At 38.0% G+C, this 18,149-nt stretch overlaps 1 protein-coding gene and 1 long non-coding RNA gene across 2 annotated transcripts in view; one reads left to right on the forward strand and one right to left on the reverse strand.

Moving 5' to 3' along the window:
• LOC309482685 overlaps window positions 1-18,149 on the reverse strand; it is a 78,675-nt gene that overhangs the window by 37,960 nt on the left and 22,566 nt on the right. The gene's annotated exons all lie outside the window — the stretch shown is intronic.
• Window positions 7,025-8,060, forward strand: LOC309492926 (uncharacterized protein; the record flags this gene model as incomplete). Its single annotated transcript, XM_082161965.1, has 4 exons — window positions 7,025-7,059; window positions 7,139-7,492; window positions 7,586-7,657; window positions 7,740-8,060. Exons 2-4 carry the CDS (start codon window positions 7,313-7,315, stop codon window positions 8,058-8,060), a joined length of 573 nt encoding a protein of 190 aa, XP_082018091.1. The 5' UTR covers window positions 7,025-7,059; window positions 7,139-7,312.

Consider the following 18,149-nt stretch of genomic DNA (forward strand, 5'->3'; position numbering starts at 1 on the left):
ATGTTGTAGAAGTGCAATTTACTAATAGTAAATGTTAACTAATGTAGTTAAATCGTTTAATAAATAGAACATTATTGTAAAGTGTTACAGATTTTTAATACACCAATTCAGACGTCTCGTGAGTTCAGTGTTGGACAGGTCAGTTGTTTAAACCATTCATTAAATTGAATCGGTTCAAAGGAATCATTAGTTCGCGAATCGGACGTGTAGTCTACGGCACGCGCTGTGTAATTATCTCGGCAGTTTAGGATATCGCACAAGATTTATCAACACAGAAAACATTTCATCACTGGATAGTTTTATTTCTTTTTGTTCGACACCATCGTGACAATTCTTATATGCGCCCTGTTAAACTGACAGGACTTAAAAACACATGCAAATGTAAACTTTCACTCTATGATGGTTAAGCTGTGCAATTAATCCGCGAAAAACATGCGTCAAGGGCCAGGGAGCAGCTGGCCCGTACGGTTAATGAATCACGGATCAACTACAACAGCCTACATCGCACATCCTGCGATGTGACTATCGTGGATTCGCACATCGCGATATCGATGCTTAAACGACACATCGTGCAGCCCTAGTACTATTGTGGAGGTACTATCTGGAATGGAAAACGGAGCGAAAAGTGAGCCGAGCCGAGGAGAGTTGAGCTGGTACTGGTAATGGAAAAACGCCATAGACCAAATTGTGACCCACTGCTTTTACCAAGAAGTCCTCGCTGCAGCCTGTAGCGTGATGTTGTAATTGATATCAAATACGTATTTGACGTTTTAACATGCATGCGCTGTAGTAGGTTTCGATTACGTAATGAAAGTTTAAACACGCATGGGCACGATTACCTATTACCTTAAAGCTGCAGTAGGTAACTTTTGTAAAAATGTATTTTTTACATATTTGTTAAAACTGTCATTATGTCCTGACAGTAGAATATGAGACAGATAATCTGTGAAAAAAATAAATCAAGCTCCTCTGGCTCCTCCCAGTGGTCCTATTGCCATTTGCAGAAATGCACCGCTCCCGGTCAGAAACAACCAATCAGAGCCAGGAAGAATGTCTTAGCAGTGTCAATCAAGCTCGTGTACGCGCTGATCACACCCCTCTCTTGCACAGCGTGTATCGTCCGTCGTTCAAAATCAAGATTGGCGGTGTGCCGCAGCTGTGCTAATGGCGGACAAACAACCAAAACTGCCAATTTCTCGAGTGGCACCTGCTCATACAACAAAGACAGGTAAACGGAGAAAGACCGATGATGATAAACAAGCCCGTCGGAGCCCATTGACTCAGTGTCAAAACTCTAGCCGCATAGCATACAGATAAATGTCACGCACTGTGCAAAGCAACAATTGAAACCTGCTAATTCACTGGCTTGTCATGTTGCTGAAATAATGTACTAGCAAACCTTATTTAGCATTACATATCGCTACAATAATTACTTACATACTGTAACGTTAGTTACCGTTATATTATCTTACTAGCAATTTATAACTTATAGAAAGAGTGCACGGTTATGAAGTTACATTACATGTATTGCAAAATACGTAATGATTTGAGGACCAAGTTTGTAGTCAAAGTATGGGCAGGCCATAGTCAATGTAAAGCATATTGTTGATGTTTCGTCCCTACCAGTGAATGTGCCATAACCGTTTATCCGCCGTCATCGGTGTCCCTGCTTACTAGCCTGCGCGTTCACGGCAGGATCCGTTGTGGGGGAGGAGCTGTGGAGGGAGGGCTGTAGCGCAGCAGAGAGCAAGGGGGAGTGACCTGTAAGTTGTGCTTGTTCAAATTTTCAGGCTAAGTCAATGTTTTCTAAAAACTCTCTACTGCAGCTTTAACCACAAATTACATTATTTGACATATGCCATAATGTCTATAGAGGATGAATTTAAATTGGAACTATGCAGTTTTTTTTAGCTTAATTTACCTTAATTGAACAGCTTTGGAGTCACTGGAATGGTTATATTACTTTTTTCGGGTTGAATGGTGGCCAAGACAAGACCCACCTATTTATACCCATATACCCACGCATATGTCTGTTCACTGTTCAGAGCGCCGTCAGTCAAATCCATTCCACTTGAGGAATGCCCTCGGTGCGTCCCAATTCGCATACTATCCGTCCTAAATAGTATTCGAAAATAGAATTAGTACGTCCCAAATCGTGGTATGTTGAAATGAGTGTTCCAAAGATACCCGGATGGTCTACTATTTCCGGTCAGAATCCGAAGTGCAGATCGATGCGCCCTATAACGGCTAATATTGCCCACAACCCCTCGCGCGTTGGACGAGGATTCGTTTAGAACTACAGACATGGAGTCCGGCGGTTATATAGAGAGGTTTAGATAAAGGGGTTTGAGTGATTAATTATCAGTATCTAACCTGACGAAAATGTATTTTTTCAATGTTGTCCACATTATATTGCATCTGCAGCGGCATTGTGAACTTTTGTAATGATATGTTTTAGACATTAACTTTTAAATGCATCATTATATTCAAATTGCAAACACATGAGGAGAGTCTCCGCATGAAAGACCCACGACTGGCAGATCAACTTGCAACTACATTGAGCACCTGCCCTTTTGCCCCTTGGTGCCCAAAGTGCCCTTTTGTCAAGGCAAAATTTCCTCTCCTTTTTTTGTAATTAAAGGCCCTTTTGTGGATGCCTGCCCAATCTAACTATTAGTAAAATTAATGAATAATAATTTAGCCGTAAATAAATCCTCATGCTGCACGCGCATTTTTTTATTTCGCGCGGCTACGCGCACTACTAGAGGACATCTTCAACTCTGCGGCTGCTGGTAAGTGGTGTTTCATTCTCAGCGAAGTGCTTTTGATGTTTGTTTACTTATTATTATTTTACAAGAACGACGTGAAGAGAGCATGCAGAAATGTTGTTTATATTGCTGTGTGTAGGCTGTAGAAGTAACGTTAGCTTGCTGTTTGAGGGAGAAAAGTTTCACGGGCGTCGAGGGGTCTGGTCTTTTTATGTTATTTGACTAAAGACTATTATTTATACTTTAAACTATTATTATTATTACAATATTTATTTAAAAAAACGTAGAGTGCCTTAAAAATTATCACAACACTGGTAAGGCTTACCAGTATCTTATGTTTTGTGTGCAGCAGCCTCTGTGAACATCTCCCCTAGCAGGCTGGGCAAAATCTGCAGCTTTACAGCAGGTCAGTGAGCTAGTAAGCCAGTTCCAAACACTGTCAGCAATCTTTACATCTTGTCATGGTCACATAAAAATAGTGTAATCAGCTAATATATCTCCTATATGTTTGTTTTAATGTCTACAGTCTCAGATCAGCTCCAGCAGCAGCAGCAACAACAGCAACAGCAACAGCAAAGGCAGCAAACTCACTTAAAGGGATAGTTCACTTTGAAATGAAATTTTGGTATGTTTTAGCTTACCTCAAGGGCATCCAAGATGTAGGTGTCTTTTTTTCCGCAGTAGTTTTAATTTTGATATTTACAGTATTTATATCGTTGTTACCTCTTGTACACAGCCACGTCCAAGTGATCTGAGAGCGCGGGCGGGTATAGATACACTAGATGTTGCCTTGGCTACGGTTTCGTTTCAATGAACTGCAGTAGCCAAGGCGACATCTAGTGTATATATCTATACCCGCCCGCGCACTCAGATCACTTGGACGTGGCTGTGTACAAGAGGTAACAACGATATAAATACTGTTCGTTTTCTCACACAAACCGCTCGTTTCGTGTCTTAGGCCATCAATGTGTACTTACGATGGGGAATTGTTTAATTTGGACGATGGGGCATTGTTTTAATTTGGACTCTGTGCTTGTGTTTTGAGACAGTGACCATCGACCTGCATTATATGACTGACAGACAAGAACGGTTTGACCTAAAAATATCAAAATTGAAACTACTGCGGAAAAAAAGACACCTACATCTTGGATGGCCTTGAGGTAAGCTAAAACATACCAAAATTTTATTTCAAAGTGAACTATCCCTTTAAGGACTTTAGTAAGCATTTACCAGAACAGGTATCACATTAATGTTAAAAATATTGTAAAGTATTAACTGCTGTATTTCTTTCTGTTTGCTTTGTTTTTATTTTCATTGTAAATGTAACTCTTGTATTTTTGTAAATCAGTTTATGCCATGAAAGTAGCCACAGATGCTGACATGGCATTAAATAAAACTATACTGTACTGAACGAAACATGGGCCACGTTGATTTTGTCCTACACAGTTTACTATAACAGCTGTTCTCTATTATTCTGTATAACAGAGAAGGAAAAGCCATCAGGTTGGGACAACTTAAGATACTTCAGTTTCTAATCCCAGAGTTATTAATAAGTGCACAGAATTATTTTTTTTAACTTTTAAACTTAAAATTTGTCTTTTCTGTTCGGTTTCTTTTTCAAAACTGCATCAATGCATTTGCTGCCGTATCGATACAGAATCATCCATATTGAATCATATAGATCATCCAAAATTTAACAAGTAATACAATTCAAATTATCATCACAAAGACTTGCATCATCACATAATCGATGCGTCGTTTCAGCGGAATATGGCGACAACTGCCAACAAAATCAACTCAATTTAATGTAAGCCGACGCATCATGACAGCAATCAGACCAAAACACATTAGTGACAGACACTTCCACATATGTAGATAATAAATCATATCATTAGACTGGCACAGCAGCTGATTAAATGCATGTAACAGACCGTTTTATGATTTGGGGAAAAAAAATGTAACTTGTGTAGAAATGCAGCAAATGTGCATGGTTGCTAAGCTAGTAAATTTACAGACTGACCAGTAATTCTGCAAAATAACCGTTTTCTCCTCAACTAAAGCTGGACATATAAAACATTGCCAGCCAGAATCAAATTAGTCATGTAACATTTTAAATAACTTACCCTAAACAGCAAACAATTCCCGCAGGAAAGCTTTAGCTTCTTCTTGGCTGATGCTGTGATCCAGTGGAATCGCTTATAACGGCTGTGGTTGAAATGCTTTAAAAAGCTTTGGCTTTCAGCACATAATTAAGCTCTCGAGTAGGTCTTCCTTTAAAAGTTAAAGAAATTAAGTTAATCGTCAATCTTGAAAATGGCGTGGATAATAAATATGCAAAGATGTCCTCCTCAATGACGTTGCATGCAGTTTTCATAGCGAATAGCGTTATCTATTTTATCAGTGTTTTTTCCCGATCGAGTTCCTCACAGCGGGCGGATCTTGTCATAAACTTAGTGATATCAAGCCCCACCCATTTAGAGGAGCGATATGATTGGTCAATTTTCTTGTCATTTGAAATTAGTCTCTTGTTGCCACGCTGTACCACCAATCACAGCGCTGAACGCGGAAAAATCCTAATATGGAGAAAACGGACCTCTAGTACACGACACAATACAAACCGAATAGGCCGATTTGAAGGTTTTTATTTCCTCAAAAAGATTTAGATGTTTATTGTCAAAATATAAATTTGACAATTAGAACTGGTAACTTTTAATAAACTATTTTTAAATTTTTAAATAGTATTCATATAAATGTAAATGTAATATTATGTAATTATTCAAGATGTAAAATCTGGGCTTATTTATTTATGAAATTCCTTTCATACAAACGGCATGAGACTTTGTGACTTTTCCTACTCTTGCTTCATACTTCAGTGCAATAAAATTGCATAAATTTTTTTTTAATTATATTAATTTGATAATAAATCCAAAAGGCAAAACACGCAATAAGTGACCATTCACGATGAGCGCTGCCCTTATGATCTTAACATCGACTTCTCTGATTGGATCCCACTTCAGAAAAAAACGTGTTTTTATTATTATTTTAACAACGTCGAAAACACAATGGCAAATTTTAAATGAACACAAATGTATACATTATTGCAAAAGTATTATAAAAAAATTGTGCGGAGTGAGTGTGCGCAGCCGCAGTTTATTGCATCACTTAATCGCAAGTCTTTTTGATTTGCTAGCTGTCAGATCCCGAGTAAAAATGAAAAGAAACAGGCCTATTCAATCTTCCCTAGATGTTTTTTAACGAAGAAATTAAATAGCTATCAGGAGAATGGAAGCAGCAAAAAGAAAAGAAAAGAGGACTGTAGTGCTGTCAGCAAAACGTTACACAAAAGTGCAATAAAAACTGCACTGCAACAAAAAGGCAAGGCATCTGTTTTTATATTTAATGCTGTTCACTGTGAGTTTTAATTAATAGTGTAATAGAGTTAATAGTGCATCGTGCATTTTGTTTGGTATAATGTGAGGTATATCGTTCGGTAATGTCGTTGTTCTATGTAGGTCTATGCCCAGAGGGAATGCCATACTCTAGGTTTTTGTGAAACACTGTTTCGGTGTGTTTTTCTTTTCATTTTAGCAAAGATTCAAATTTTTTTAATATATATATATTTAATCTATGTAATTGCAGTGGGGTTGACAAGCACTGAGCAGAACTTTCTAAACAACCTATAGGAAGAAAATACACAATCACTGGACAGGAGCTTCCCTTAATTATCTGTTCTCCATCCACCAGTGTATCTATGGACAAAGGATTTGAGAACCACACCTTTCAGGAGATGTGGGATCTCTACAGCCAGTATTGTGTGCAGAAGGACGGCCAGATGATTTCAGCAGAAGTCAGAGAACACATGCTTTGACAGGAACACGGTCCAGGATAAAAAGACGGTTTGTGAGGACGGTCGGTGTGGGCAATATCTTGGCACTAGGGCTGATGATGTGTTTCCACTATGTTTTGTGCTCGTCATTAAAGTAAATACAGTTTCTATGTCTTCAGCTAAAAGGAAATGTCAGCCCATCACCTCGACACCAACAGAGGTGCAGTACCTCGGCCAGATTAATCTGATCTTTGGGAAGTACAACGGCCAAAGTTTTAAATGGCTGGTGGAAAATGATGTAGGCTAAAAAACAAACACAAAAGGGTCTTCCGGGTCAGCTTACTTGCCTAGGCTTTCCCTCTATTCTAATTAAGCCAGATTAATCTGATCTGATAATTCCCAAAGGAAGTACAATGGCCAAAGTTTTAAATGGCTGGTGGAAAATGATGTTGGATACATTAAGTAGTAAGCATGTTGCACTAAACAGAATCAAACTATGTTTACTACATTTTTCATAAATTAATTATGCTTTGTCATATTTTAGTGTCCTTGATCGCCACGTCAAAGAGAGCCGCCAACCAGAGAGAAGAGCCATCAATGACGAGTGGGTAAAGGATTACCTCCTAAAATATGTGCAGCTGTTCCCTCCGGTCTCTTGAGATGCATGTAGACGGCCATTTACGGACAAGGCCGCTTCAGGTCTTTCACTTATCAAGAGATGTGGCAGTGGTACAGTCTGCACAAGCGCCTTCAAGCTGACCCTCAAGCTGGGAGTGACCACGAGCGAAAGATGGCTCAGGAGGCTTACTGCTCTATTAGACAGTGGCTTGTCATGAAGGAGGACGACATCACCACCAAGACCCTGAAGCGCTTCAGACAATACATTCTTGATAGAGAGGTAGGTTAAGGTGACTTCCGGTGACAGCCTTGATTGTTACGACACATGCTGTTAATACAAACTTCAAAGCTGAAACTCCCCTGTATTTCACAGAAACCTCAACAGGACACAGCCCGTCCTGCAGCGACTGCCACCTCCAGTAAGCAGCGCTTTCCTGTGAGAAAGGTAGGTTAAGATGACTTCACTAACAACCACTGAAGTTTGTATTAGGCATTGCACAAAGCTGAAACTCACCTGTATTTTACAGACACCTCGACAGGATGTGGTCCCTCCTGCAGCAACTGCCACCTCCAGCTCATCAGGGTCCAAAGGGGATGACTCTTGGATGGATGATGCTCTGCTGGTTGAAGCACTTGCTACCTTTGTAAGACAAGGTATATCACAGCACAAACCCTGTATTAGAGATGATACTATAAGAGATGAGAGTCTCGGTTTGAGTTTTCTGGTCCTTGCCGAAGACGGAGTGACTTCATTCTGCACTGTAGATCTTTCATCTGGAGGCTCAGTCGCTGGTGCCAGAAATACTTTGATGACGACGGAGGACAGATCAGAATTCCAAGTTTGCTGAGTTCAGCATCATCCACAGTCACTCTCTGCTGCACACACTGGTACACTGTAGTGATTTGATGCTCCAGTGGAGACACTCAAGCCTTTCCTCCACAATCAGGATGAAGCCACAGCTGATTACTTATGCAGTTCATCAGCCGGTTCTTTCTGGAGTCCAGCAAGTGGACGGCTGAGTAACACTTACTGAACTTCAGCTTTTGCGCCAAAGACGACTCAGATGGATCTCCTTTGTGTGGCCGAACAGAGCATTAAAAAAGAAAAGGCTTTCAAGATGATGCTGTGGATGAGGACTTCTTTGATGTGGACTCAGATTTGATCACCTGTAGTAAGTGAGTGTCATCCAGCCATGAGGGGTCAATCATGGAAGAGCTTGATTTCTGTGTAACAAATATAAGTCATAACATTTTGATTAACTTTTTTTTTTTTTTTATCACGAAAGAAGTAATGTGCAGAAATAGTAATAATTTGAAAACATCGATTTAAGGTTGTGATTCAGAACACTTTCTTGATTCTTCTTGTCATAAATTAACTTCCTAAATATTTTCATTTGCACACTAGTGACTGGTGTATTTTGCCACCGGCTGACAAATCTGAAAGCCTTCTGGATCGAATCCCTCTCACTCAAACTAAAATCATCTGGCCTGGCCTTCTGGACAGAAAGCAGGCCAGGCGTCTTCGGCAGGGACCGGAAAACTGAAACAGAGACTCTCATCTCTTATTACCTTAAAGCAACACTATGTATTTTTTCAACCTTCATAATATATTTCCAAGACCCTTGTGATGGTACATCGCCTTACAATAGGTTGAATGACACGTCTGCCATAGCCTGACTGGGTTTGTATCGCTTTTACTGGCACTACGTAACTTCGGGGTTCGGGTAGTAACCCGAGCACAAAAAGAACTACAAAATTCGATTGCTTTACGGCATACGTCACTTCCCCCACCACTTCCTCAAATTCGGACGTGAGAGGCCAACCAGCGTTTGTTTTCAGGCTTTCGTGCGTATGTTTTTGTCATGGCCAAAGCAGCAACGGACAAAAAAAAAGTCAGAAGTAAGCCTATGTCTAAACGGTGTACAAGTTGTTTTTGTTTTTTTTGCACACCTGGCATCCCCCTCGAAACGGTTCTCATTGGCGCTTGAATATGTTCAACACTATAAAATCTGACGAAATACAATACTCTTTTTTTTTTTTTTCTCAATTATCTTATATAGCCTAGCCATTTTTAATAGGATGGACAGTTGAAGGAACCCAACCTCGTTATACTTAATAAATATATTTGCTTCTTCTTGACCTACTAAAGTGTTCCTGCAATGGGAGTGTTCTCTGGAGCGCAGAACAGCGGAATTTGTATAGACAGAAGTGCATGCCTGAGCTTGTATTTTGGGCAAGCTGCGTTGCTTTGACATTGTGGAAAATAGAATAATAGAAACAAAATGCATTAAGCTTTTTACCCGTTATTATCAAATCTAAATTAATCTCGTTTATAATTTAACTTAATTTCGTTTTTCTTTATTTAAATTGTTTTTCTTTATTTAAATTTTGTTTTTTTCTTTATTTAAATTTCATTTTTCTTTATTTAAATAAATTTCGTTTTTCTTTATTTAAATAAATTTCGTTTTTCTTTATTTAAATAAATTTCGTTTTTCTTTATTTAAATAAATTTCGTTTTTCTTTATTTAAATAAATTTCGTTTCTTTATTTAGATTTCGTTTTTTTATTTAAATTTCATTTCTTTATTTAAATTTCATTTCTTTATTTAAATTTTGTTTTTTTCTTTATTTAAATTGTTTTTCTTTATTTAAATAAATTTCGTTTTTCTTTAAATAAATTGTTTTTCTTTATTTAAATTGTTTTTCTTTATTTAAATTTTGTTTTTTTCTTTATTTAAATTTCATTTCTTTATTTAAATAAATTTCGTTTTTCTTTATTTACATAAATTTCTTTTTTCTTTATTTAAATAAATTTCGTTTTTCTTTATTTAAATAAATTTCGTTTCTTTATTTAGATTTCGTTTTTTTATTTAAATTTCATTTCTTTATTTAAATTTTGTTTTTTCTTTATTTAAATTTTGTTTCTCTTTATTTAAATCTACCCTTTACTGTGTCAGTAATTTGTTAGTCAGAAAAATATTAGACTACCTTATTAAAAGTATTGCTTAAGTTAACAGACCTGTGTGTGTGTGTGTGTGTGTGTGTGTGTGTGTGTGTGTGTGTGTGTGTGTGTGTGTGTGTGTGTGTGTGTTACATGCGAATGTATTTACTTTGTGTTGTTCATGGGGAAGATCTGTTTTATATCACTAGTGCAGTGTCCGTTCTCGGAGTATAAAAGCCCTGCCCGTGTGAGGCGCGCTGCTTCCCGCTCGCGTTGTTCTGTAGTTTATTAAAAGTTTATTAATTCTTAACGTGTTGCTTCTCGCGTGTCTATCTATATTGCACCAAATGCGACACTGCACTCCCATGTGAAGTCGATTGGATGAACGGTTCTCGAAATAATCAAAATGCAAATGTACAGACAGACACATATAGAATACTGCCTTTATTAGAGAGAAGAATATGTTCAGCCCCCTCTTTCCGATGCTTCGAAGCTCAAAAAATGGTATTCTGACCAGCCCTAAATGACGCTGGCTTGTAAACGAGCTACGCAATCTTTTGGCGATTGAAAAAAATAAAACCCATGAAATTATATTCATATGACATGCTGAAATATATGCCACTATACCTGGGATGAAGACATTTCACAAGCAACGCAGGCAGTCTGCCCAAGACGTGAGAACTCCTCCTGCAGAGTTCGGGGGGGGGGGGGGGGGGGGGGGGGTATTGGCTTGTCAACAAATGCACGTGTATCCCCTGGTGTAACCATGACAGATTTTACGACAGTAGTAGAAGACAATACCGTTTCCTAACTGTAGGGGGACCCCGAGAGCAAAAGTTACATATTATATATCTAGTACATGATGCCATCAAGAACAATGACAAAATGTAACAATGACAATCATGCAGCAACACATTTCTTCATATAACCAGGCACAATCACAGCAGTTTGGTGATTCACCACATGTTTTTGTAGCTGGATGAAATGAATGAAGTTTAAGCATATGATTTCATATATTTGCTTTATAAATGCAACTTAAACATGATTCAATAACAAAAACTGAATTAAATAAAAGTTCATTTTGAGTGTTATGCTCTGTTTCAATAGATGAAGACACACGCAAACTCCCTAAACACAATTCATTTCTATTATTGTACCAGTAAATCAGGGGAGAGCGCGAACGCAGTCCCCCACTACCAGAAATTATGCAGTCGAGATTCCCACATTTGGGGAATTCGCAGGGGTCAGTACAACCGGAGTGCAATGGCTGAGCCTCACCCTGGGTGAACCACCTTCATGATCATGGTGTCTCCCCTGCCAGGTAAGTATGAGTTGTACACGTATGGCGGGTAGATCATGCCTTTTCTAAGTCTACCCTGAAGAAGGCGAAGGAGCAGTCTACCCTTCCGTCGCCGTCAGTCCGTGTCTATTTTTGAATGGGATTGATAGAGACGTCAGACGACAGACCGGCGGCGACGTCACGGCGGCGTCACAGTAGTAACGTATACCTTACGGCGACGTGGCGACGGCGTACGTGAGAAATGTATAAAAAATTATAACGTCTGAACCAGGCACGTCGCCTAATAAGGCCTGATACACACGTCGTCCCTCAGTACGTCGCCTAATAAGACGCCTGATACACACGTCGTCCCAATATAATGTTATTTTTCCCATGTTGATAACGAAAAGTGAATAGCATGAGTAAGATTGGATTTGCAATAGGCTATAGCCTATCGGGAGACATGATTTTTGTTTTGTTTTGTAGGAAGCTTTTCTTTAAAGTGAATTTTTGTTTAATATTAAAGCCTATCTTAATTTTAAATTTGTCATCAAAAAAGAAGCGAATATTCCATAAACAGGCTCTAACTTGTTGGTCTTTCTACAGCAGTGTTTTTAAATAAATGGTCTATCTTTTCTAGACAGAAAAGTTAACAACAAAGTAATAAAAAATATTTTATTTGCAAAATCTATCCCTGCCTCCAGATACAAATGGCCCTTGTATGAAAATATTAATTGGAGTAGAGCATGGAGTAACCCACATACATTTTTAATTACAAACAAAGTAAAAGAAATATCATTTAAAATTATTTACCATTATTACCCCTGTAACAAGATTATCTAAAAATTTATACCGTAGACGAAAAATGCAGCTTTTGCTTTATGGAAACGGAAACGTTAGACCATTCTATAATTGCTCACATAGCTCTTCTCTGTGGAATGATATAGCCAATGTTTCATTAATGGACAACATGGCTCAAACATAGCCTACATTTATCTAATTTTGATATCTTCTTTTAATTTTCTGACTCAAATTTCTCTGTACAATATATAGTCAACTTAATAATTTTGCTTGGAAAATTCTTTATTCATAAATCGAAGTTTATGAAAAACTACGGTGACGCATTGCTGCCACATACATATAATTTTTTCCACTCAAGTGTGTAGTCATGTAGGCTACAAAATATGCCTTTATCCACATAAAATTGATAGCCAATCATGTCTTTATCATACGTTCAAAAAGCTGAAGAAATAACAGCCCCCAACGGACATTCATGTTAAATGATCAAATTCTGTACACACCTTATTAATAGCAGATGAGCCCAGAATACGAACATTGTGTTTAATTGCATATTAGGCTAAGCGTTTTCCTCCCATAGAAAACCCTTATAATAAAGAAAAAGCTTAATGTGGCTTAATAGGCTACTTCAGTGATAAAGATCAAATGCTATAGCCTACACACCTTATTAATAAACCATAGGCTACTATCCTACAGAAAAGCAGATGAGCCCAGAATATGAACGCAATGCATTTAATTATGCGTTAAGCGTTTTCCGATAGAAACCCTTTATTATAAAGAAAATAAAGGTGGCTCTTAACGTGGCTTTCCATGGGAGGATGGCATTGCGGTGCACAGCAAATCCTTTAAATGGTATTCAATGCAAAACAAAAATGAAAAATAAAAGTAGCCAATAAAATAAACAAATTATTGTGGCATTAATTAGCCCACAAACAATATTTATTTTAAAGACTAAACGAATTTGTTTAAAGAAAAACACCAGCGTTGGGCGTTTATCTGTATAGGCTGCTAAGTGTTTCAGTCGTCGATCCTTTTCAAACTGGCGCAATAAAATAAAACAGAATTTGATTTGTTAAACATGAAGAAGACTTATCAGTCTGGCATGGCCGCTCGCTCTAACGTTAACCTATAGATAAATGTTCGCTATTATTAAGCGCATATCGTGTTTGTGCGGAGTGTGGAGCGCGCACTGCATGACATGGACGCGCCGGTGCCATCACTCGCATTTTCCTATCAACAGTGGAAACAACTTAAATACTCCATCATTTCTGGTCCTACAGAAAAGAATAATACATCAGTCGCAACTACTTTTATTTGTGTAAACTCTCTACAACAAGAAAACGTTGTGCTTTTGTAAAATAAAATAAAACGAACAGGGCGCGCTTTCATGATCTCTTCGAGCGCGTCTCAAAAATGAACCGAAAAACAGTGTATAGACAAGCCTCACAGACATGAGAAATATAACTATCTATATAAAGTTTATAAAAAAAAAAAAAATTTTATCCACCAACGAAAAAAAATCCAATCGAAAGCAAATAGCCTACGGTATACCATCTGATTATGTGATCCTGTCCGTATGAAAGGCGCATCTCTAGAGGCTAAATTACAGCGGAGATGTAGATATGTTTGCAGGCAGCCTACACTGATTTAGAAAAGACTAGTTCATTAATAAACAATTAAAATGCTTCATTATTTTTTTCAGACACATTTATTATATCATTAGCCTACTTTTGCCGGTGCTTTGCGGCAAGTTTTATGCGCTTGAGCGCGGAATAGCCATACACACCCAGGATTGAATTTAAACGTGAGATTAGTCCTAATTGCTTAAATAAATTACTACTAGTTTAGAAAAATCCTTCAGTCTATGGCAACTCTAATCAATAGCCTACATTTAATATTTGACATTATTTAATTAAGTTGGCTTGAGAAAGCCAACTTACTGATATTGTACTGTGAAAAACTGTTGACTCAAACTCGTCCTAGAGCTTTAACTCTACATACTCCAAACGCGGCTCAGACACTCAAACTGATCTGAAGTTAGTTGCTATATCTTTTCAGACTGATCGGACTTACGGTTTTCCTACAAATGACGATCAAAACTCGGAAAAACTCCCATTGACTTAACATTGGGCATTCTAAAAAAATTCAAACTCACCAACCGACAAAAATTCAAATCTAAATCCCTTGAAGACTAAACCAAACTGCCGTTCTATATACTATATTAGCCAATGAGACTCATTTAAATGAATAAACTCTAAACTCATATACTTCTAAACTAATTAACTTAAATTTAATAACTAATAAACTCATGAATTCATAGACTTATGAACTCTTAAACTCAAAAATTAATAAACTCTGAACTCTTAAACTCATTTAAACTTATAAACTCTAAACTCAAAAGCTCGTACACTTATAAACTCATCAATTTATACACTTAAAAACTCTAAATTCATAAACTCTGAGTGTGTGTGTGTGTGTGTCTGAGTGTGTGTGTGTGTGTGTGTGTGTGTGTGTGTGTGTGTGTGTGTGTGTGTGTGTGTGTGTGTGTGTGTGTGTGTGTGTGTCTGAGTGAGTGTGTGAGCGAGGTAGTCTGAGTGAGTGTGTGTGTGTGTGTGTGTGTGTGTGTGTGTGTGTGTGTGTGTGTGTGTGTGTGTGTGTGTGTCTAACTTATTTATCTATCTATCATAAACTTCAAACTACTTTAAACTACTTTAAACTTCAAACCACTTTAAACTTCTTAAGTTTAATGCTTCCAGCTCCCAAGCAACTCCATAGCAACCAAACTTGAGTATCCTTGCAACCGTTTTGCAAGACCTATATCTCTGTATCAGAACATCGTATAGAGATGAGGTTTGGCTCTTTTGACTCATGCTAGCAAACAGCACTTTCAACATGCTACACATGCTAGCAGTGAATAGCTACATGCTAAAAGCGATTAGTTAAGTAAGAACTCTATAAAAACTCCATAGTAACCATCTGTGACAACTACCAACCACCTAGTAACACCATATCAACCGCTCTGAATACCATAGCAACCACCCAGAACACCCTAGCAACCACCTAGTAACCACCCAGAACACCCTAGCAACCACCCAAAAGACCCTAGCAACCACCCAGAATACCATAGCAACCACCCAAAATACCCTAGCAACTACCTAGCAACCACCCAAAAGACCCTAGCAACCACCCAGAATACCCTAGCAACCACCCAAAATACCCTAGCAACTGCCTAGCAACCACCCAAAAGACCCTAGCAACCACCCTAAATATCCTAGCAACCGCATAGCAACCACCCAGAATACCCTAGCAACCACCCAGAACACCCTAGCAACCGCCTAGCAACCACCCAAAAGACCCTAGCAACCACCCAAAAGACCCTAGCAACCACCTAGCAACCACCCAGAATACCCTAGCAACCACCCAGAACACCCTAGCAACCGCCTAGCAACCACCCAAAAGACCCTAGCAACCGCCTAGCAACCACCCAAAAGACCCTAGCAACCACCCAGAACACCCTAGCAACCACCCAAAAGACCCTAGCAACCACCCAAAAGACCCAAGCAACCACCTAGCAACCACTCAGAATACCCTAGCAACCACCCAAAATACCCTAGCAACACCATAGCAACCACACAAAACATCCTAGCAACCACCCATAACACCCTAGACACCACCTAGCAACCACCCAGAACACCCTAGCAACCACCCAAAACACCCTAGCAACCACCCAAAATATCCTAGCAACCGCCTAGCAACCACCCAGAATACCCTAGCAACCACCCAGAACACCCTAGCAACCGCATAGCAACCACCCAGAATACCTTAGCAACCACCTAGCAACACCATAGCAACCACCCAGAACACCCTAGCAACCGCCTAGCAACCACCCAGAATACCCTAGCAACTGCCTAGCAACCACCCAAAATACCTTAGCAACCGCCTAGCAACCCCATAGCGACCACCCATAACATCCTAGCAACCGCCTAGCACAAAACGTTCTGGTCCAGACTTTCTCAAGCCAACTTAAAGTTTGTCTCTACGAACTTTCGCATCTAGTTAGTAATTAGTATCCAGCTCTTTACATTAAATTAGTTGAGTTAGCATAATTAGTTAATGAACAAATTAAATAATAAAATAAAGTTTAAATTATACTACCGGTAACCATATATTTCTATATAGCATTGATTATTCCACCACACAAAGGACTGTTTATAAGACGATAATCCGTTATACATGTGAAGATTGTAGCCTATATGGCTTTATCTTGAAGATTTTTGTATTGTATCTTCTGTTATAAAGATGAAGATTGACATTTCGTTAATTAAACAAAATAAGAACACAATGTTGTAAAAAATAAACAACTTAGGCTACGTTCTGTTAGATGTGTTTTGACTACTTTTTGTTTAATTATATCTCTAGGTAATGAAGATATAGCCTATTAACAAAAATAAATCTTAGGCTATATATAATATATAATATAAAAAAAAAACTTATAGGCCTATATAAAATATATTTTAAAAAAGGGCCTCATTGATTAATTTTGCCTGATTGGGGGCTGTTACTATTTGCTTAAGCTTTTTGAACGTAGAAGTGTGATAAAGGCGCGATAGGCTGTCAATTTTATGTGGATAAAGGCATATTTTGTACATGACTACACATGTCCTTATAAAGGCAAAAAAAAGATGTCGTTTTTAACGACATCTCGTTATTACGAGAAAAATATGTCGTTTTAATGACATAAGATCACGTTATTACGACAAAAGATGACGTTAAAACGACACAAGATCTCGTTATTACAACATAATTGAGGGGAAAAAATAATATGTATGTGGCAGCAGCTATGCGTCACCGTAGTACTGCTCTTGATGTAAAGTGTAACAATTATCGTCAGCCCTCTTGCGCCCTCTGTTGGCATTTGTACATAATATACATATGTTCATTGTTTATATATTTCTTCATGTATTTTAATAGTGTTGTTAAATAAAATAAAATAATTAATTACTTTTAATACCCTACTTTATTTGAACCAATTATATTGCCTCATTTGTAATATGTATTTAAGTCATAAAGGCTATTGTTCACTTCAGATCTATCTTTATGACCAAAAAATATATAAATAAAATAGTCGACACTGACAGCCCTAGTTTTGAACATTTGAACATGAACCTACATTGTTTTGCATTTTGTGACTAAAAGACTATTTCCCTGTCTTATATTTTTTCATTGTTGATTTCTTGAAAATAATAGGCTATTAAAATACTTTCTTGTCACCTTCTCCTGTAAACAATATCGTGAATAGTTTCATATTGTGTATTCGCCCATTATGGTCAACTGTGTAAATTAAAATTATTACCACCTTCAAAAGTAAAAACTCAGAATGACACATTCCAGAATATTATGTTTATAGATTACAATTAATGAATTTATCTGTTCAACTTTAAAGTTGTTGTTAATAATTGTGCAAAAAGTTGTGACTTTGATGGTGTATAATTTGCATAGTCCTCATATCCAGTAGAAAGTGAGTGAATTATTTTTTTTTTAAAATACTATGTTTGTAAACCATTCAGAGATGACATTAATGACATACACAACTTTGTATACAATACAAAATTTGTATCAGTGATATTTTCAATGTCATCAGAATACAAGAAAAGAATGATTGATTAGAAAGATAACAAAGGAAAGATAAGAAAAGCTAGGGGGAAAAATAGATATTATTTTATTGTGATGCGACGTTGGAGTCACACGTTGGTGTCACGCGTTTGTGGTGCGGCGTGCTGTGGTGCGACGTTGGAGTCACGCGTTGGTGACACGCGTCTGTGGTGCGGCGTACCCCTTCTGTCACGTAAAAGTACACGACTGTCGACTTCGGTAAGTTATCCGTGGCACTATCCACTCCTCATATACACGTTCCCTGTAG

Source organism: Leuciscus leuciscus (assembly GCF_965113295.1).
Source record: "Leuciscus leuciscus genome assembly, chromosome: 2".
Lineage (NCBI taxonomy): Eukaryota > Metazoa > Chordata > Actinopteri > Cypriniformes > Leuciscidae > Leuciscus > Leuciscus leuciscus.